The sequence below is a fragment of the Dreissena polymorpha genome, chromosome 10 (genome assembly GCF_020536995.1).
Source record: "Dreissena polymorpha isolate Duluth1 chromosome 10, UMN_Dpol_1.0, whole genome shotgun sequence".
Lineage (NCBI taxonomy): Eukaryota > Metazoa > Mollusca > Bivalvia > Myida > Dreissenidae > Dreissena > Dreissena polymorpha.
In genome coordinates this window covers 87,749,046-87,772,076 of record NC_068364.1, presented here as the reverse complement: position 1 = coordinate 87,772,076, position 23,031 = coordinate 87,749,046, and the positions used below count along the sequence as shown (strand labels likewise).

The following is a 23,031-nucleotide window of genomic DNA, read 5'->3' as shown; positions in this document are numbered from 1 at the left end:
ATGTTATTAACACATACTGACTATGAATATGTATGATATTTAACTGATATGTAAAGCTTATATTTCAAAACAACGGTAGATGTACACAAAAGATGATGATTTTGTCAAGAGTCACGATGTCACGATTGCATCGCATTATAGTAATTAATCATGGCAAACAGTTGTGAGGATCCGATATATGTTATTATAGTATTAAAAAAGACACTGTTTCTTATTATCGAGCACATGTAGATGAAATCAAAAGAAGTGTTCAGTTTCTTTTCTAACGCCAATGACTTTTTTCTACTTTTGACAATAGTGTTCTGTGTAATTCAGAATCGTTTGACTCTTTATCACAAACGTATATGTGGTGTTGCCGCACAATGATGCAGAATTGCCTGAGATGTTCGATGATCAGAGTATTCATGTGGCAGTCAACAACGATAGCTAGAGTGCATTTCGCTCTTGTTAATTTTACTTAAAACACGGTCCCATACAATCTAGTCCTAAGCATAAGGCTTATCATCATCAGCAGCAGCAACATCCGCATCATCAGCATCCACATCATCAGCATCATCATCATCATTATCATCATCATCATCATCATCATCATCATCATCATCATCATCATCATCATCATCACCATCATCATCATCATCATCATCATCATCATCATCATCATCATCATCATCATCATCATCATCATCATCATCATCGTCATCATCATCATTATTATCATCATCATCAGCTGCAGCAGCATTATCATCATCATTATCATCATCATAATCATTATTATTATTTCATTTCTGTATTTGTATTATTATTATTATCATTATAATCATCATCATTTCCTTTATAAAACTATCGTTCTAAAACAATGTAAATAAAGACATGAGCATAGATATACATAATCAAATAAATGGCAACACGTTTAAGAAAAACTTTATTTCAAAAAGTATAACAAACGTATTTAGGTACAAACAAGTTTCATTATCCCAAATTATCGAGTACCCAAAGGTATTTCATTGAGGGACGATTCATGAATGTACATATCTATTCTATGCACACACAAATAAAAAGGTATTTTTTGAACGCCTATGCATGTACTATGTGTACGATGTATATGTTTAACATATTAAATTTCTTATTGAATTTGAGCTCCTTTGTCTAAACAGTGTAAAATATAATGTCTGTGTTTTAAGAATCAATGCATATAATGTTATGTGAATATATATAAATTTAACACAACTTAGAATACTTTATTTTCATTGTCGATATACGGAATAACGATCGATAGTCCACGTATTGCGTGCCCATTCGTTGAGAAATTAGAATAAACGTGTGATCAGCAGTGGGATCAGCAGCAAAATAGCCATGAACTGGATTTGTCCAGCTCCGCTACATCCTCCGACCGTGACCTTCACACTGGTTGTACCGACAGCCGATGCACCGGTTCCAGTAGCAGTTGCAGTGATCGTTGTGGTGTATCCGCCAGTTGTAGCGCTTGTCAGTGTCTGGCCCGTTGCAACCGTGAGCTCACCCGTTGAGGGGCCAACACTCAGATAAGTGGCAGGAGCTAAGTTAAAAGTATTAAAATAATAACATACTCATTTGCCACATTATTTGTCATGCTGTATGTTACTATGTGTATGCGCCTGTCTATTGACGTGGTGCATTACGGCACAACACTTGCCAATTGGCGGACGGGCAAACGGGAAGATTTTCGGTTTTGTGGCGGATTAATCTTGATTTTCGCTATCTTACTTTAAAGTTTTCTTGAATCTTCACCAAACTTTCCGGAAATATGTTTTGACATCAAATTGAGACCAAGATCGAGAACATACCAATTTACACGAGGAATTTCAACGTTATTGCCTTGAATTTAGACAAAAAATGCGAAATTCGCTATGTCCCCTCTGTACAGCTTATGTGGACTCTTGTTTTAAATTTCTGGAAATACTTAGTGATATTCAATGGATGCCAAGTGTTATATCCAGCCTATTCGCATACGCCACTTAATAAGTTATTAACATTTTTTTACAAAATAGTGAAATGCGTTCTTCCCGCTCTAAAACTTGTAGTTGTGATCGAACCGTCATATACCTCCATTTAAATTACACAAACAACACAGAGGTGTTACTAATAATGCTAATATGCTACTTATAGTTTAAAAATATGTCCGAAATTACGTTTTAGTGATTATTTAGGGTCGTATGGTAAAGTGTATTCTACTGTTGATCTCTTAAATTCGATTCGTTCTTGGAACTGCTCATAACATTATTACATACATTCTTCATACATTTTATTATATTTAGTTATCGTCCGATATGGAAAAAGAAAAAGGATACCACGGGGACCATGTATGACACACCTATACTTCTGGCAATGACCTGGATATCTAGAGACATGCTTTAAATTAATGTTAAATGTAAAATATGTATATACATGTACTAGTTCAATCTTCGTTGTTTAAAACATGTATGTATATAGCTAGTTGTCTATTTTTCGTTTTCTCAAAAATGTTGTGTTTAAACAAATTTCTTACCATTAGCGTAGGCTACTGTATCTGTTCCTTTAGCATCGGCTACTTTGTATGTTCCAACAACAGTTGCTGTTGAAATAATGTTAAAGCAATTGACTACAAAACACAATTATTAATTGTTTTAAAGCCCTAATGTATTTGATCCATTCCACTGTTGCAGTAAAAGAAGACACGTATTCGTTGCACCTATGTTTTGCAATAACAAACACATTGAGATGAATTATAGACGACACAACGGTTAATTTTTACTTTAAATATTTAAAAACGTATACAATTCATGTGATCTTTGTTCAAACGTCTTAAATGAATATAAGCTACTTTTGCCGAAGCTATAAGAATGTGTGAAAATATGCGCACCTGCTACAGTGCCTTCTGCCACGCAAACTTCGTAACTTGTTTTTGCAAACTCCAGCCTGTTAGTAATGGTCAGCGTGACCGTCAGTGTCACAGCAGCACCACCTTCAGTTCCTCTGAAAAACAAAGAGTTGTGTGTACGACAGTTACAAAAGCAATCTCAAAAGATATGTAATATATCAATTTTGAGTGGAAAATGTATACAAGCTTGTCGACATAGCATGTGGGAATTGTTATCGAGGTAATTTTGAAAGAAAAACAAATGACCCATGGCTTTTATCAAATTCAGTGTAGATGATTAACTTACTTAATATTAAAAATCACAAGCATGACGTTTGGCTTTCGGTTAAAGATGAGTGAAACAGTGATACAGATAATTATTTTTAATTTAAAACTATAGTGAATATTTCTACGAAGATTGATTTGAATCTTGTGAAAAATATAGCCAGAGACTCATTAACTGGCTAAACAGAAAGTGCATCTATTAAAATACTCACGTGATCTTAAACACGAGTGATGTAGTTGTTTCGAAGTCGATAGATTTCGATGTCGCCAGCTTGACGTTTTTTGCATCTATTACAGCCACAGATCCTGGGTTTCCGTCTGCAGCAAAGGCATACGTCGCAGATCCCTCATCCGTTGAAGTAAAGGAGAAAAGAACATCCCCTGCAGTACTCGTTTCTGCTATACTGGCTGCGCCAGTAAAATCTGGTGTAGTGCCTCCGATCGAAGGACCAGTGAAGACTACTGCTGCATCTGCAAACAAAATAAAATCATGGGAAATTAAGGAATTTACGGCAGCTGATTGACGCTGTACACACGTTCCATGATAAACATGAATTCATTCTTGTGGACACAAATTGGAGACTACCGTTCAAATCTAAACGACACAATATTTTTTTATATAATACGTACACATTTTTAGATCTACTCGGACACATTTCACATCCACATATACTCATTTTCAGATGTACGCGGACACATTTTAACATCCATACGGACACATTTTCAGATCTTCGCGGACACATTACACATTCACGCGGACACATTTTCACATACACACGGATACGTTTTTAGATCTACGCGGACACATAACACATATACACGGACACATTACACATCAACACGGACATATAATACATCAACACGAACACATTACACATCAACACGGACACATTACACATCAACACGGACATATTACACATCCACACGGACACATTACACATCAACACGGACATATTACACATCCACACGGACAAATTACACATCAACACGGACACATAACACATCAACACGGACACATTACACATCCACAAGGACACATAACACATCCACACGGACACATTACACATCCACACGGACACATTTTCACATCCACACGGACACATGTTTACATCCACACGGACACATTACACATCCACACGGACACATGTTTACATCCACACGGACACATTACACATCCACACGGACACATTTTTACATCCACACGGACACATATTTACATCCACACGGACACATTTCACATCCACACGGACACAGTACACATCCACACGTTAACATATTCACTTCCACACGGACACAATTTACACCCACACGGACACACTATACATCCACACGTAAACATATTCACATCCACACGGACACATGACACATCCACACGTACACAACACACATCCACACGTAAAGAAATTCACATCCACACGGACACATTACACATTCACACGGACACATTACACATACACACATAAACATATTCACATCCACACGGACACATTTTCACATGCACAGGTACATATTTTAAGATCTAAGCTGACACATTTAAACATCCACACGGACACATGTTTACATCCATACGGACACATTGTCACATCCACACGGACACATGCTCACATCAGCGCTTTACAAATCCATTAATAAGTTTTCTCAAAATGTGTTAATTCATAGGAAACGTTCGCAAAAACTCTTATTGTGCTTAAGAAATAAGTACAACAACTATGTCTTTGAGGTGAAAAGTACTCAGTGCCATTATTTTGTGCAAAAATATCGCTTTAAACGAATTAGTACTAACTTAATCAACAAAATCCAAAAGAAAAGGATACAGGAAGCGGAATTGTACACACATCTTGGACTGAAGTTTATGCAATTTATGATCTTCCAGTAATGACAATGAGTAGACATCTAGTCTGTCTTGCATTTACAGTAACTGAAGATGACCTTTTTAGCAATTTCGTTTTACTCAAACTCATATGTGATTTGTTTTAACTTGATTATGATACATTCGCTTAAAATCGACTATAATGTTTCTTTGTAATGGTATGAAACTTACAGGGTATTATTGTCAATATATTATGGATAACCTAACTTTAGCTTAAATTTTCGTTTTCGTTTAAGGTAAACTATATTAAGTCATCGATAATAGTGAAATAGTGTGGTAATCGAATACTTGTTGTATATCTAACTACTATTTGGTTTTACAGACTTCACTTCGCTTTCGTTATGCTTTAGCCATTTGTACAGCTTTACTCTATCACCATTTAATGGAGGGTTGGAGAACACTATCCTGAATGGATATATCTTTGGGAGCACCCTAAAGCTGACCTGTCAATTTTAACACCCAGTGGAAAGATTTAGGCTGTGAAAACGCTTATTTTGTCATTATTAAATCATGTGTTCCTTGATTACCTTCACATCCACTGCCATCCAAATTTCAGTAAAATCCTATTTTCTTAGTTTTATTTGGGTCGGAAATAGTAAAACAATTACAACAATAGTAACATAATAATGTGAAGGAGATTATCAATGATTTATTTGGATTTATTTAATCAATAACTGAAACCTACCAGATAATGAAAAATTCATCGGTGATTCTGGATGGATGTATTTTGATACTACTAATCTCTTGAATTGCAGTTAGCATTGTGCTTTAAATACATATAACATAATTTCAAACCATTTGGATAGGTGTTTCAAACAGTTTCTAACTTTATGGTGGTAAATTAGAAGTAAGCAATGATGAATTTGTCTTTTATAACATGACCTACGCTCCAGGAGTGTAATAACGTAATGCTCAATTTTGTTTAGTACACGGGTGTTATTTCACTAGTTATACAACTATGCATATTAGCCGAATCACTCAAAAATATTCATACGCGTTGATAAAATAATCAAAACAAACAGGGCGTCATTTGACATATCTGTCAACGACAAGGTGCAGATTGATGGCCAAGGATATGGAATCGTAACAGAAATTGATTTCCGCGAATTTGCCATTCTCTACATGGTTAAAATTATTTACTGTGACTTTGAGGTAGAGCTAGAACGGGAACGATTGACCGTTTTTCGAAATGCAGGGCCGAACGCTGACACGGATCGGATGCCGAGACAAGGGTCCAGCAGGTTTTATATTGTGTCTGACTTAGATGTTGAGAATTTTAATCATCAACAGACCAACAAAAACACTTAATCGAAAACTGTTAATGACCTAAAGATATTTAAAGCTTTTTTTGCGGAACCACGAAATAAATGAATTCCGCGAAATTCACAAAATCCCCGAAGGAAAATTATCGTCCTTGCTTTGCCGATTTTTAGTCAGTGTAAAGAAACAGAATGGCGACGATTATGAGCCGTCTGTAATAAGAGGAATGGTGTCCAGCTTTGATCGCCAGTTACGAAGAAAGGGTTATAGCTAGACAATATCGCAGGGTCCTGCTTTTAAGAAAGTGATAGAAACTTTAGCAATGAAAAAGCGTCAACTGAAAAGGAGCGATAACGGCAATCTCCCTTAAAAAGTGATCCACTGTTTGATGACGACATAAATCAATTCGAAACAGCTCGGTGTATCTACCCCTGATACAATTCTTCAGACTTTATGGTTGTATAACACCATGCATTTTGGTTTGCGAAGCTGTCAAGAGCATCGTGATATGTGTTGGGGTGACATTTACCTGTTCACTGACGAACATGGCCGTGAATATTTGCAGTTCACCGAAAGACAAACCAAGACGCGTTCTGGTGAGAATCCTAGGGATTTGAGACTTGTTAAGCCGAAAATGTGGGCTAATACACAAAACCCTGATCGATGACCTATTACTGTTTACAACACTTATGCCGACAAAAGACCATACAGTTATTGTAATGCTGATCATCCTTTTTACATTGCAACAACAACTGTTCACATATCTTCACTCCAGGAAAAATGGTTTAAACGAAATCCAGTCGGAGTAAACAAGCTTGCCGCTATATTGAAACGTATGGTGAAGCAGGCTGGAATAAATCCTGACAAACGACTGTCAAACCACAGTGCAAGGAAATTACTCGTCCAAAAATTAAATGACAACTACATTTCTCCAATCATGCAGATCTCTGGTCATAGAAACATTGCGTCCATCAATAATTACAGTCACATAAATCCGATCCAGCATAGGAGTATTTCACTGATCCTGCACTCGAATTCAAATGAAAACACCTCTGTGAACTACCCATTAAATCCCACAACACAGCAGTCTACATCACTTATGTCGAATGAATCTCGTTCAAATTTCCATGTAACAGGAGGAATTCAGAGTATCTTCAGTGGGCCAATTCACGGAGGAACATTCAATGTGCATATTCATCAACACGCTGACGTAGCGAGACCATCCAGAAAACACATTAAAAGCATCGAAAGTGACACTGATAGTTAATGATATTGAATCTGTGTACCGTGACCTCAATACAATTACAAGAAAAAGACACGCGCGCGATACATAAAATACGTTGCTATGACGTCAGAATGTCAGATCATCTGATGTTATTTTGTTTGTTTTGTTTAAATTGTTTGATACGCTACACCCGATAAATTCAATAAGTATTGACAACTTGACACCGAGAAATTTTTAACTTTATATTTTTTGTTATAAATAACAAATACATAAAACACGATTGTTCGTTCAGAACTACTTGTCATGCTCAGGTAAACACAATGACCGCATTGTTGCTGCGTTCTTGATATCGACCTCTCCTCTATGTGGCACGGAGGGGAATACATGTGTGTTTTAAAGCATTTTGTTGGTCATGTTATAAATAGAATCTTGCATTCTTGGTCGTTTTGTATTAATTTTTATTAAACTCGTCATCTAAATGAGATGACTCGTTTACTAAATTCAATACAAAACGACCACTCATGCAATATTATATTTGTATCTATTTTTTGTAATCCAAATGTATTGATAGGAGATATAATTTAATTGTTTAATCCATTTTAATGATGCTTGAATTCATTGCATAGGTGAAATATTTTAAAATGGATCTTCGATGTGTATTGATGAACTAAATGTTAAAAACTATTTTAAAATAAATTGTATTCATTATACGGGGATGAAAAGGGCAATCGATAACTTTGTAAGCAAATATGAAATAACGAACGTTATTGCATCTGTTGTAACGAATTAGATGTCGAAGATGGGTTTCATTGTGTTTGTTTATGCCTTTTATACGTTGATATCAGACGAAACTATCAAAAGAAATGTTTAAACATTAGGCATTCTGTTTAAAAATATCACCAGTTGCTGAACACAATGAATGAATTTGGAATAAGTAAGTTATCAACATTTATAAAAGAAGCTCTGATTTTAAGAAATAATATTTCGTATGCTGTTACTTAACTTCAATTAGTAATCTTTCATATATAACTAGCATTTTACCTTAACTTTTCGTAACCGTAACTGCACAATTGTACATACAAATAATGAACACACATCAGTTTAAGAAAATGGTGTACACCATCCAATACAATTAGTAATGAAAATAAATGGGTTTTCATATTTCAGCTACCGTTTTCAATAACCACGAGTGTAAAGGTTCAGTGATTCGAATACAGACTAATGTACTGGAAACATGGAACAAATACGCGTTTGAAAACTACTGATGATCCTTTACATTCATTTTGCAAACAAAGTGGTGAAAGTTCAAGAACATTTTATTATGGGAATGTCATTATATAGCAACTTATTGACAAAATGTTACCAGTACAATCTTTGTATTTCATTAATTTAACAACTTTTCTGCTTTAATAATATTCAAGAAAGTATGAATATGAATACTTGAGACAAATATCCATTTAAAAAAGACAATTAAGAATCCCTTGACAGTTTACTGCTATTGTGTAATAAACTAAGGATAAACATTTGATGATTGATGTATTTTTTAAATATTTTTTTTTATATATTATTTACACTTCGCCCTTACTTAAATAAAAAAAATGAAAATTGTACAAAGCGAAGACTACACGTCAGTTTACACTGCGTATGTAAACATAACTGTGTGGTAACCACGAGTCGAGAACCATAAAAGCGGAGCTTTGTAAACGTGTCTGGTTTTAAATTTCTTAATCTAAAAAGAATAAATAATTCCCCCTTCAGCAAAAACAACTCAGGTTGCGGTTATTTAGTTGTGTCGGTTCGAAACAGGAAACGTTCAAAATGTTATTGATGGCCATACTATCAGTACTACTACTCATTATAATTATTATTATTATTATTATTATTATTATTATTATTATTATTATTATTATTATTATATTATTATTATTATTATTATCATTATTATTATAACAATAATGACGATAATAATTATATTGCAATTAATAATTACAGTATTACAGATTCAGTGTTTTAAATTTTATGAACTAACTCCCATGTTGTACACCTTTCTATAATTTTAACAATATCGTCTAGAACGCAAGTGAGACAAGCGCATATCGCGGTTTACAATTAAATGCTCGAATCATCAATTCACGGGTTAAGGGATACAGATCATTGCTAGCGAACTTTTATATGATCCGTGAACTAGTTTAAAAGCTTATATATCAGGCTCAAATCATCATATTTGAATATAGCAAAATTGTGAGGGAAAAAAATAATATTAACCTTTATTTTCTTCCGCTATTTGTGAATTTGCGCTCATGACGAATCGACTGTATGCAATTATTAAGATCTAATGCCATCTCAGAAATATGGCATCTATAAGTTAAATTCTGCTCGCTTTAAAGTTTGAAGTTCGGTTAATTTATATTTAAATTACATGTTGTTGTGTTTGCAGTATAATGTGTTATAACACTTTTTAGTTATTTTATTTATTTTCAATATATTTATTATTAAACTTTTTTATTTTATAAATTATAGTTTATATTTATGTTTTATAAGCTTTTTAATGCTGTGCACATGTATTTACAGTTACTGTTTTCAAGAAGACGTAAGTTTTCCGAATTGTAAAACTAATACCCTTTTTTACTTTAACATTATAATATCTCTGTACCTGCATGGTGGAACAGGTAAGCCACAGCTAGTATTCCGATAAATCCTCTCATTGTTGGTTTTTATGTAAATCCTTTCGTTGCTGACACGAACTGCATTTGAAGCATAATTCTGCTGGACATTTATACAAATGGTCAGTACCGGAAATCACGTGCAACTCTTACTAGGAAGAAACAACACAATTCACGTTTCGAAAACAACATTTTAAAAAACCTTCCTCTTTTTGGAAAAAGGCGTTCATCTTACCTCGATTGATCGTTCCAAACACGTTGAACCGACCAATAAGAACATTGGTTTCATTTGATGTACGTCGTGTTTCTTTTTTATTGGTCATAGAGTTCGTGAAATTTGTCAGCGGTCCCGAACATTTCAGAAGCCCTCGCTGAATGGTTAAACCGTCGCGAAATTGGCAAACTGAACCTCAGATAGTTATATTGAACTTTGATATAACCGCAGTCACTTCTTTACATCGTCACTTGCAGTTCGGATTGACACTCGACAAGATGTGCAAAAAGGAGCTTAAACTAGAATATTGGAAAACTAACTGGATTAAACTTCGCGTAACCATTCGATGTGAGAAAAGGAGCTTAAATTGTTATGTTGAAGAAAAACCCGGATTTAACTTGGATGTTACGTTGAATATTTTCAATAATTTAGTTTCCAAAATTTGGAATACAGAATTAACTGCCAAATGTGAGTTTAAGGAATTTCAGTTTATTAACAAATGTGTATGAACGTATATTATTTCATTCGGGCAAACAATATCATTTTAAATTAAAAAAAAAACAAAGAACGAAATATTATTTTTCTGTCATTAAAATAATAAAATAAAATCTTGAAAGTAAAAAATACAGGTGTATTGCATAAAAATTATACGTTTAATATTTAAAATAATTAAGTTTTTGAAAATTAGAAAACAGAATAAACTTCAACGGTGAGTTTAAGTAATAGTATTTTATAAAAAAAAATGAGCATGAACGTGTACTATTTCATTCAGGACAAACAATTTCATTTATAATTAAAAAACCATGAACTAAATATTATTTTGTTGTCATTAAAATAAGAATTTAAAAACGTGAAACTCAAAAACATAGCATGTGTATTTAATAAAAAATGTATTTTATTAACAAATGAGCATGAACGTATATTATTCTATTTAGGACAAACAATATCATTTTAAATTCAAAAAACAATGAATAAAATATTCTTGTTTTGTCATTAAAATAATTATATAAAAACGTGAAAGTCAAGTAAATACCAGATGTATTTAATATAAAAATTTATATATCTCACTTGAAGTAATGGATAAGTAATTGCACGTTCATGTGGTTTAATTCAAATGGCTTAGTTTATTGGGTATAATATATATAATGCGACACGTATATAACTGTTCACGTGCATTTGTAAGTAAAATTGATATGCTCGATATATGTATATGGTTTATTTGTTAAATACTGAGGTTAATAAAACCGCGTACATCTTTGTTTGGTTAATAAGAAAAATAAAAATAACTTCGACTTAACTTATAAAGCGACGTTTAGTATAAGCACATACTATGGTAAAATTACTACATTAAAGGATGAGATCAAATCCCTTCAAATATTTCGCTTAGTAAACGCTTTTTCTTTAAAAAAAAATTGTTTAAACACTTAAAACATCAAAATAACTGATTACAGTTTGAAACATTACTGATAAAAAGCTGATGGCATTTCTGTTTTTGCAACTAATTCAGCAATAACATTTAAATTTAAAACATGTCAACTTTTCTTTAATTAATATTTACTCATTTCTGAAAGCTAAATTGCTTAACGGAAACAATCTCATTAAATAAGTTAACATCAGAAACGAAACTCGCGACGTCGACATGAGTTTTCACTTACTGCGGCTAATGGATCCTACTATTTTACGTGCTCTCCTTTGAGGTTCTTAAATTGGTCGAAATGTGCATGATAAAAAACGCAAAAACCTAACGACCATTCAAAATAGCGACTTATTTAAGCTATCGCTAACTATATACTACCATAACTTCTAAACTGGTCCTTTATTACCTCAAAAGCGACCTTTTGTTGTCATCTGAAAAAATATTGTCACTCAAGATGAGTGTTTTATCGCGTTTTCTAAGTTTTGAATATATGTTTAAGGATGAAGTAATTTCGAACATTCCAATGTGCCAACCATAAACCTTTACGCCACGTTCTTTCCATTACCCTCTAAGTCCTACCTACACCCTTAGGAACCTAAATATTCATAAAGCGAGACTTATTTGGTATATGTGTATACTTAAATATCTAATAAATGCATTGATGATAGCAAATGACGTGTAATACGTGGAACAAATTAAATAAAAACACGTAAGGGTTTTTTTTCTCGAGGAAAATTAGAAAAATACTAATCTCTTGTCATCAAAAACTGAAAAAATAATTTTTTAAAAAATAACGACAGACGGAAACTACAAAATTTGGTTATAAACATTTTATCCGATATATCCTCTCCGATATATCCTCTGGGGTATTTGATAATGTACATGTTAAATCTGACGTCCAAAGTAATAATTGTTCTGAAAGATGCATCGCACGCAATCGACGCCACCTCCATATTTTCCCTGTGTACTGTTTTAGTTTTTTGTTGCATTGAAATATTGAAAAACCTATTTATTACTTGAAATACCGTCCATTATTGTTTAATCTTTCATTAAACTTAAATTAAAATTATATATTATCATTATTTTAAATATTTTTTGACAACACTAAACAGAATAAAAATCTAAAATACCAAGTCAGAAAGAACGCATCGACTGCACAACTTGATACTTTGACGGTCAAAGTAAATGTTGCTTATGTTTTAAATGGAAAATAAATGTTCAAATATGCAACATTCGGTTACTGGTAGGACGTTATTTTCATGGGCGCAAATTATACAGACCATATACAAATACATACTTTTATTCGAGATTATAAGTTTGTAGCGACATATAAATCTTAAAAAAGTTGTTTGGGTTGTTTTTCATTCAAAAATACATCCTTAGTCCTGATTCTTTTACAAAGAGGTTGCTGAAATAATACTCCAGCGTCATTTTCATGGAGCGTTTCATCAAGTTGACGCCAACATGTATTTTGGAATTATAGTGCATTCACTAAAAAATTCGGATTTGAAAAGCAGTAATGGTTACAAAATTAAAAACGAAAACCAAAATATAATTGCTTGGAAAGTGATCTAAATTCGCTTGAAATTTGGCATAATTAAATGGTATACGCCATAAAATATTTGACGGATTTGTGATGTTCTCCTTTATTATTGTAAATTGTTCTAACATTAAAATTTCTTTAAAACATTTAGTTGTATTTTATCGGTTCTTAAAGCACAAAATATTATACAATGTCCCATCTGTATTTCTTTCAAACGTTTCTTTACGTTTTGGAAAAGTTATCTTGATTACATGTATGAACCATAGGTATTTCGTTAACCACTTCATTTATATCTAGCAATTTAATAATTTTACTCGAGTATTTTAGGTGGTAGCCGCCGAAACATAAGTTGTCTCATGAAATGTACTACTCGCGTAGAATGCCTTCCATAAGTATATATACAAACATTGCAACGTTGACATTCATTATATACACTAACAGTCAAATTATCGTTGCGTTGATTCTTTTTAATATTTATCAAGCATACTTCATATAAATCATCATTGTCTTAAACAAAATGTCGCAATGTATTTATTGTTGACACGTTACTGGATTTTGCAAACATAGCATAAACTTCTACCAAATAATTTCTGCAAAGACTTTTTGAATCCCGGGATTAGGAGGGGGAGTTTAAATAAAATTTATACATTTTAAGATATACCAAGTATTATCTTGTTCGAACTCCTCAATTAATTCCATCTCAAGATAAATGTATTATCAATTTACTACTCGGCACACACAGGTCACATAGGTGAGATCTCTTTTAATAATGCCGAACTAAAATTGTGGCATAAATGTTTAAATAACGTCTTCAGATTTTTCAATCGCGTAGTAAAACACAACTTTTGTTAGACGTTAGTAAAATATGACGCTAGCGTTGATTTTCCTCGTAACGTTTTTAGTAACAGTTGTGTGCGTTACGTCTAAGTATTTTTGCTATGCGCCACACTTTCTTATCAATTAATTTAAGTAGTAAGTATTATTTCCTTTCAATCTGGCTAGAAGTCTTTATAAATAAACCCTTTTTCTCATAGATTTCTGTCTAATGTTGGATCAAAAATTATTTGTAACTCGATATTGTCGTAAAATTCACGATTAGACATGGTTTGTGTTATTAAGAAACGAACCCGATAACTTAAGCCTGTTTACTCTTGTTTTCACATTTTCTACGACGGAAATCGAGAATAATCGGAACCAGAAGCGACATTTGCCAAAATCGTCACTTGAAATGACATAGAACAGACGGAATGTACATACTATCTTATTATATACATGATTTTGTATTGATGGTCGCTTGAAATAATACGATATTAGATATTTTTCTGAACTTTAAAATAAATAATGGTAATTATCCTCTATGTCTCACGACTTGCACAAAATGCAATATCAATTTATCCATATTATGCGGTTATTACTGAATCTATCGGTTTGAATTATATATAGATGTCATGACATTCTTAATCTACAGACGTCAAGTCTGAGACTTTTAGGAAGAACATCTAATATTATTTTATATTCACGATATTTTACATTATGTGTACAGTAATACAACTAGACTGTTAAGTGTGTGTCGCTTATATTAAATACGCCAATCTAGGACTCTTCATTTAAATTTAGTTCGAAATGCTTGTTGTTTTTTTAACATACTGGTAATTTGAAACACGTTCGCAAGCCATCATCATTTCGGAATTTGTTTACAGTTGTTATCTAATTTCTCTTCTGATAAATACAGTTTTAAGAGCCTCCTAATAAACAACCCTAAATATTGTATATAACTTTCTTAATTTTAAAACCAATTTTTAATTATTCCAAGTATATGTGGGTATAAAGTGGATTTCAACCGAGTTTATCATAAACTGTAAAAGAAAATACATATCCATTAACTCTTTGTAATAATTTAACATATTTAAGGCGAATTCGTTCTAGTTTTTCTGATTTGGTATAACCCGAAACTTAACATAAATTGTGAAGTTCTGTTGTTACAAATGCAACGAATAGATGACAACATGTTTTTTGGCGAAAGGTTAAATTGGTCGCATTTGCAAAATAGAACATTTTATGATTTTGAGACCTTTCCATTGATATGTTCACTGTTTATACAAAAGTCCAAAGTGCATTTACAATAATATCTAAATTGCTACAATCATCGACTACTAACTTTTGGTTAGATAGTATAAGTCATTTTTTCGTTTGCAAGTAATTCCCACGTGTTCGGATAAGCATTATTTTCGCTTTTAATGTATTAACAGTTAGAGCCCATGTAAAACAATATGGATATACAATATCAGAAGCCTCTGAATTTCTCCAGCACCCGATTGTATAAACGCTGGTTAAAGTTACCGCTCGGTAACATTCAAACCTTGGTAAGTTTGCGGTTATTCAGGTATAGTAACCTTCAAGGTAACTCGATTGTATAAACACGATATATCGCAAAGTAACCTTACCGCGCATAGTGGAATTTAACCACCGGTAACTTTAACCAAAACATTCCCACAATGCATTTTCTAATGACGTAATTTTCGCGCGAAGTGTCACGCTTATAAACAGCGACATGTGTTTTTTTAAGCAAATTCATTTACAAATGAATTCACAATGAAATAAAGTGTAAATTTTAACTATGAGTTCATCAAAATGACCAGGGACAAATTGATAATGATATCGGGATTTGCATCATTTAGCGGAATCCCTGGTGCTTCCAAACTGCAAGAGAGTGCTTACAAAGACGTCTATTCTTTTAGTTGTTCTAAATGTAACATAAAAATTATACATGGTCGTCGTAACATGCTAGACTATTCTTCTAATTTGGCTTATGTTTACAATAAACTTACTTTCTTCCTTGTACAATAAGGGAATTTACCATAGACAAATAAAACATTGTTCAAGTTTAAATATATCTTTGTATGCAGAAATCTGCAAATGCAACCGAGTTCACCAACGGCTATTATTTGTGTCGTGTTCTGAGAAAACTGGGCATAAAGCATATGCGTAAAGTGTCGTCCCAGATTAGCTTGTTAAGTTCGCAAAGGCTAATCAGGGACGACATTTTCCGCCAAAAATTGATTTTTGCTAAGAAGGGACTTCATTTTAACAAAAAATGTCATAAAAGCGGAAAGTGTCGTCCCTGATTAGCCTGTGCGAACTGCACAGGCTAATATGGGACGACACTTTAAGCACATGCATTATGCCAATTTTTCTCAGAACACGACACATTTGATAAACTGCTCCGGTTCATTTTAACAGCAGTAATGTGCATAGAGTACATGGCGTAGCGTGTGACGAAGAAGAAAGTTTATTAAGTTCTCATTTGAATATAATGATATGATGGCATAAGGGTCTTTATTTAACTTTGCTAAAATAATTATCAAAGACCCTAGATGCAAACTCGTCAATTATTGAATTAAATGGATTATTTATGGATTGTAAAGGATTATTAAAGGTAAGATACTAGTTCGAATGGTTTTGTTTTTTGTTTGTACTTTTGTTGTTCCCTGTTCTTGGAGAAATGATTTTAACATGGGCGCCATTGATGCATCGGATCACACACGGCATACCCATAACAAAATAAAAGAAACACGTTCTGTGCGTCCTTAAATCCGTCGTCCGAAGTCGAAAATCGTATTGCCTTGTAAATTTAGTCAAATAAAGAGTCAGTCGCTGCAATTTGTTGTTTACTCGTCGAAATTGTGAAGGTCGTCGATGGTTAGCTTTTATAATGTCGCGCGCCGCGGCCATTTTGTGTAAGTTACCTCTCGGTTACGTGTGCTTACCCACCTAGGGAAGCAGGGTATGTTTTAACTGGGTTTTAACCGATCGGTATAACCAACCAAATTTTATACAAACGCTTACCGATCAGTAACCAACATGTTACCGACTTTTAACCGCCGGTATGTGGTTAACCGCCGGTTTAACTGTTTATACAATCGGGTGCAGGAGTTTGAGATATAAAAATACAAATTGTATCATCAAAAACAAAATCAATGTTAAATCATTGATCCTATATGTAGCCAACATCAATGTAACACTGCAAAGACAGGTCTAAATCTTCAACAAATAATGAAAATAAAAAGGTGACACCCCTTCCCCTTGTCGTAAAGCATCATCGTAGTTGAAATATTTTAGAATAAGAAGAGCATATCGTAACATAATATTGTATGCTTTTTATACATATTTCATAATTTTTCTAATTAATTTTCCATCGATATCAGTTTTAAACATCTTTAACCAAAGTGCATTTCTTTTAATATAATACCGGGATTCTATCATCTCTACCCCTATGACTTAGAGCCTTATCTTTTCTTTTAGTTTCTTCTGAACAACATAATGTAATATAAGAATTGGCTTCCGCCCTTTACAAAATCGGACTTTCAAAATACTTTTATTGTCAGTACACAACTTGCCAATATGTTGCAATGCTACAATGAAAACTCGTTTAATAACTGCTCATTTCCATGGGCTCTATTACGTTTAAGTGATTAAACTGCAGTGCGTTTTTAAATTACGGTAATAGGACGCCCAAATTCAGAATTAAACCACATAAAAAATTCAAATTATGATTTCTGCAAAGCTATTCTGCTTTTTCCTTGTTACCATTCGATAACAGAATTACATAAATTGACAAGCATTATTTCAATGTTTTTTTTTTATTTCCTACTCATTGTTTTATAAGACGAATTACTTTCTTTTAAAAGTACTATAATTTCGTGTTTTGGTCGGAATTAAATATACATGAAGAGTGCTTAAAATTACGACTTTATCGCTAAATTACAGTCATTATTATACCACTCTTTGTTTTTTTTTAATGTATTCTGTTGCGAAACAATGTTGCCGAAATAGCACTTAGAAATAATGGATTAGAAGAGGATCTTATAATTTAATAAAAGTCTCATACCATTTTTTAATAATCTTTACAAAGTATATCCATATTTAGTCCGTGGGGAAACATTGTTTTTTTTACATTTTTGTAATCGTATTATCGCCGAATATTTCTTATTAGAAAACTCGCATGTTTTCGCTTTATGGCAACACATATTTTACATTATCATTATTTTAAAAATGTTTTTTTAAGAAGTATTTTTATTAATTATTTATCATCATGTCACAACATGAATTTTAGACATCCGTTTATTTTAACAATAAAATTACAGTGAGAGATCAAAATAAACGATTTTTTAAGCATTTAACGTTTAATGCTAATAAACAATTTTATTGGAAATTTGTATTGGTGCGATTGTATAATTTCAGTGCAAAAACATATTTTGAAGCACCTAATTTTACTGTTTTATCTAGAGAAGGTTATCGTATGCAAATAAGGGACTTTGCAAATAAAGCACGTCAGTTAATGTGATATTCTATTTCAATTGTTTATCTTTTTTAATTGCAAACGGGTAAAATTTTATTTAAATTTGTGTGCTTTAAGATAAATTCGGAGTTAAATGATCAACATGTCTTTTTTAGTTTAAATTCCAAATGCTTGGCAATTATTTTTCCAAAGAGATGGGCCCCGTTTTAATTGTTTACCGGTCCCATGCAACTTTAAAGTCGACTGCTATGCTTGTATTAACTTATGAATACTGTTTTGAATTTATTAAATATGTAATGAATGTTCTGCTAATAAGCAACAAGTAAAATGCATATACATACTGGATTATAACAGAATTGATGAAGTATATAAACACGCAAGAGGGGAAAGTTTTTTGTTTAATGGTTAAAACCTATTCAGATATTTACGTACATATTCATAGTTAGTGTTATTAATTTCAAGTTTTAATATCTGATTAAATGTTAAGGCTGTAAGGGAGATAAGCACTTATAAAGTATTAACGAGATTTAACCTTTAAAAGATGTTAACGCAATTATTCGACAGTTTTAGCAATCGATGTTCATAGACAATTCTTTAAAAAATTATAAAAACAAGGACAAAAATAAGAGTAGCGGGTATGAGTTTATTATTTTGATATACATTCCCACCATGATATGCATTACAATATAAGAATGATTTCAAGTGTTCAGTCATGTAATCTAAACACTACTCCATGTATATGCCTATAATGCATACCATATATGTTCTATTTTTATGTCGAGCTATCCGGTGATGTAAAATGTCAAAAGTTGGTTTCTCTTTTTTAAGGGCATAATGTAACTAATGTGCCAATTTTTGTATTTAATTGCGAAAAATATGATATTACTAAAAAGTAAAACAAACTCTCAAACTTTATTTGTTAAAGCATTAACTTTATAGCTTCTCGATGGCTATATATAAGCCAACGATGCAGATTAATTCTGTATTGAAATTTACTAAACATCAACATCATGGCTTTTTTGTCACAAGTTTTAAGGACTAACACGGGGTTTATGCGTTTGAAAATGCACATAGATTTCCATTTAGATTGATAATTGGCGAAAATAATCATTTTCATGCAGAAAAAAGGAAATGTAATGTTGGTTTCTTTAATAATCTTTGCACTTGAATGATATAAGAATCTTTTCACATTTGATTTTTTTTAAATGTTAATGATTAAAAAAGCTTTTAACAGCAACATGTGTAACTTAGATTGAACAATGTTAATTTTTATGGTTATTCAGAAACTCAGATAAGAAATAATATTTAGTCCAATGTGATACGAAATGTTTAGCACAATTATGTGTTTATGTTTATTTTATGGGTGGGACCTCTCGCACATTATATTGTTTCATTCATTTTAATACATATTCTTTACCTAAACTTACAAAAATGTTTTCCACATTATCGCTTACAAAGATATTGAAATAAAACGATAGGCATTTCGTTAACAATTCTCTGAATGTGAAAGCAGAAAAAAGGGCATTACATAAAAATAAATATTAAAAGATACCATTAAGATACAAAGAAGCACGATTCAAGAAAAATCAGGTGTATACCACTAACACGCATTAAATGAACCGTTTTAGAAACCATCATGTTTCAACAATTACAAAATCCATTGGTACCGTAATAGAAGATCTAGGGAATGTTTTGAATCAACGTATTTCGTTAACCGCTTCTTTTTAACGAACACGATTGTGTAAATTATTCAAATTATGTTTTCAGCAAAGCTATTCTGCTTCTGTATTGTTACAATTCGATAAAAGAATTACTTAAATAAATTGACAAGTATTCTTTCAATGTATCAATAGCAATGCCAGTAAAGTCCGATGTTCGCTTAATGTTACAATATTTCGAAACATGTTTTTTTCACATCTTTTCAGACGTTCAATTTTTCTAATTGTTTCCCAATAACTGATTTTTTTTAATATTTCCTTATCATTGTTGTATAAGAAGATTAACTATCTATTATTATCTATCTAGTACTATATATTCGTTTTTTTGTCGGAATTTATTATATATGAGAAGTGCTAAAAACAAAAAAAAAACGACTTTTGCTCTGAATTAAAGTAATGAATTTCATGGTTGGAATGTATATATCAAACCAATAAACTCATACCCGCTATTCTTATTTTGCCTAGTGTTTAAAGTATGAAAGTATTGTATATGCATATTGATTGCTACAACTGTCGCATTATTGCGTGTACATCTTTTAAAATTAAATCTCGTTAAAGTTTATTTGTTCACATCTTCTTTACAGCGTCAAAATTAAATCAGATATCACAGCTTAAAATTACAAACAGCAACACTGATTAACGTAATAAGTGATCAGCTGCTGTTGTTTTGTTTTTCAAAACTTCAATCAAATATTTCAATAAAAAGGTGTTTTAAAAATTAAACAAAAAATATTATCTTCTTGCGTGTTTATATAATGCTTCAATACTGTTTTAATCCAGTATGTTGTGCATTTTATTTATTGTTTATCAGAAGAACATTCATCAGAGATTTAATCAATTCAAAAAGTTATTCATAATTTATGCGAACGTAGCACGTAACTGTTAAGATGATTGAGGACAGGTAAACTATTAAAGATTGAGTTATCTCTTTCGAAAGATAAATGCAAACCATTTGGAGTTTAAACGACCAAAGCCATGTTGATCATTACACCTAGAATGTATTTCATAACACACAAATATAAATAAAAGTTTATCAAATTGCTAGTATAAGGAGTACCATTTAGATAAAATATCACATAAAATGAATTACTTTTTAACTGCTCGATGACTAGATATCAGCCAAAGATGCAGATGAATTTTGAATAGAAATTAAGTAAACATCAGCTACCATCCTTTTAGTTGTCAGTTTTAAGGACCAACGGGGTTCATGCGTTTTTTAAATGCGAGTAGATTTACATTTATATTGATATTTTTCTGCAGTATAACGTTCCACGAAGAAAAATGAAATAAAAGGATGGCTCTTTTCAGAATATTTTGTAAGTTAAATGATCATAGGCTTTTATCAAATTTACACATGTTTAAATGTTCATGATTAAACAAGCTATTTAACGGAAACATAAGTAACTTATATTGAACATTTTTGTTCAGGTTATTCAGGTACTCACATGAGAAATCAAATGTATTCCTATATAATATGAACAGTTTATCATGTTTATGTTTTTATGTTAATTTTCTTATGGGACCTCTCGCGCATTATCGTGTTAATTAAAATTAAAACATAAGATTTACCAAATTTGAACTTACTGTATTCTACATTATCGCATAGCAAAATCTTGATAGAACATTTTGTTTAAAACGATAGGTCTTTCATTCATATTTCTTTGAAGGTTCATACTGAGGAAAAACAGAGAAAAAACATTTACTACACAAATATAAATATAAACAAACATATTTTAGATACAAACAAGCATGATTCAAACGAATATTACTGTGATTGAAGCACCAGAGAGAAAAGGAATCATCCATTCTAATCAATTTGCGATTGGAAACCAGCATGATTCATAATATTCACCCTCATCATTCACATTATCAGAGTCAGCTATCTTTTTTAATGTTATTACTTTCTAAGTATTAAAATAAGTATGTAAAAAGATAAATACGAATGTATAATGCGAATTGTGGTTATTTAACGAAATAAGAGAGACACGTTTCAATAGGATTAAAAAGGAGTTGAAGTAAGACGGATATGGGAAAAATGTGTAAAAAGTAATTAAAGAAATGAACGAGAAATTGTTCAATGATATTAAAAGGTAATACAAGTTATAACAGTATATACACAAATGTGAAAACGGAGCATTAAATATATTAAACAAACCTCTTTCAAAATAGAAAAGGCAATAACATATTGTGTTTGATTTAATTGGAAAGTATTCATTAAAAACCTAGGAATATTATTTCAAGCAATATAGAATTATTTTAACTTGTTACGGGTGGATAAGGAATGAAATAGACCGTTGAAAACTTTTTTTTCAAGATCTAAGCTTACGGTGAAGGGATATATGGTGTTCAAATAAAAACATTGTTCATGAAGTGTATACGGTTTGATTTCGGAGTGAAAGGACAATGGAGTGAAGGATTTCGGGCGCGGAAAGTGATAACTGATGAATCTCTAGCACATTGGGCATTTTGTATTTATTATTTAATAAAAATTCAAAATGCCCAGTGTATTTATCACATAATCGACATCATGAAGGTAAGATTTTTCGTTATTTTTATGATATTTTTTAATGCTCTACTTTGCTTAATACATGTGTTTTGTGATCGAGTAAATATATTAAAGTCAAGCTTTAAAAAGTAAACATATTTGTTCAAAACTCTAGCG

At 32.0% G+C, this 23,031-nt stretch overlaps 1 protein-coding gene across 1 annotated transcript; it reads right to left on the bottom strand.

The window, feature by feature from the left end:
- Window positions 1–909: 909 nt before the first annotated feature.
- Window positions 910–10,329, bottom strand: LOC127847924 (protein dachsous-like). Its single transcript, XM_052380156.1, has 5 exons — window positions 10,169–10,329; window positions 3,373–3,631; window positions 2,879–2,991; window positions 2,525–2,590; window positions 910–1,555 (listed from the first exon to the last, which is right to left on the bottom strand). Exons 1-5 carry the CDS (start codon window positions 10,218–10,220, stop codon window positions 1,308–1,310), a joined length of 738 nt encoding a protein of 245 aa, XP_052236116.1. The 5' UTR covers window positions 10,221–10,329; the 3' UTR covers window positions 910–1,307.
- Window positions 10,330–23,031: the final 12,702 nt, after the last annotated feature.

Coding starts and splice junctions, on each gene's coding strand:
- LOC127847924 (XM_052380156.1), bottom strand. CDS start 10,220: ATGAGAGGATTTATCGGAATACTAGCTGTGGCTTACCTGTTCCACCAT. Junction 2,992..3,372: donor TCACTCGTGTTTAAGATCAC/GTGAGTATTTTA, acceptor TTTGTTTTTCAG/AGGAACTGAAGGTGGTGCTG. Junction 1,556..2,524: donor TACAGTAGCCTACGCTAATG/GTAAGAAATTTG, acceptor CTTTTAACTTAG/CTCCTGCCACTTATCTGAGT.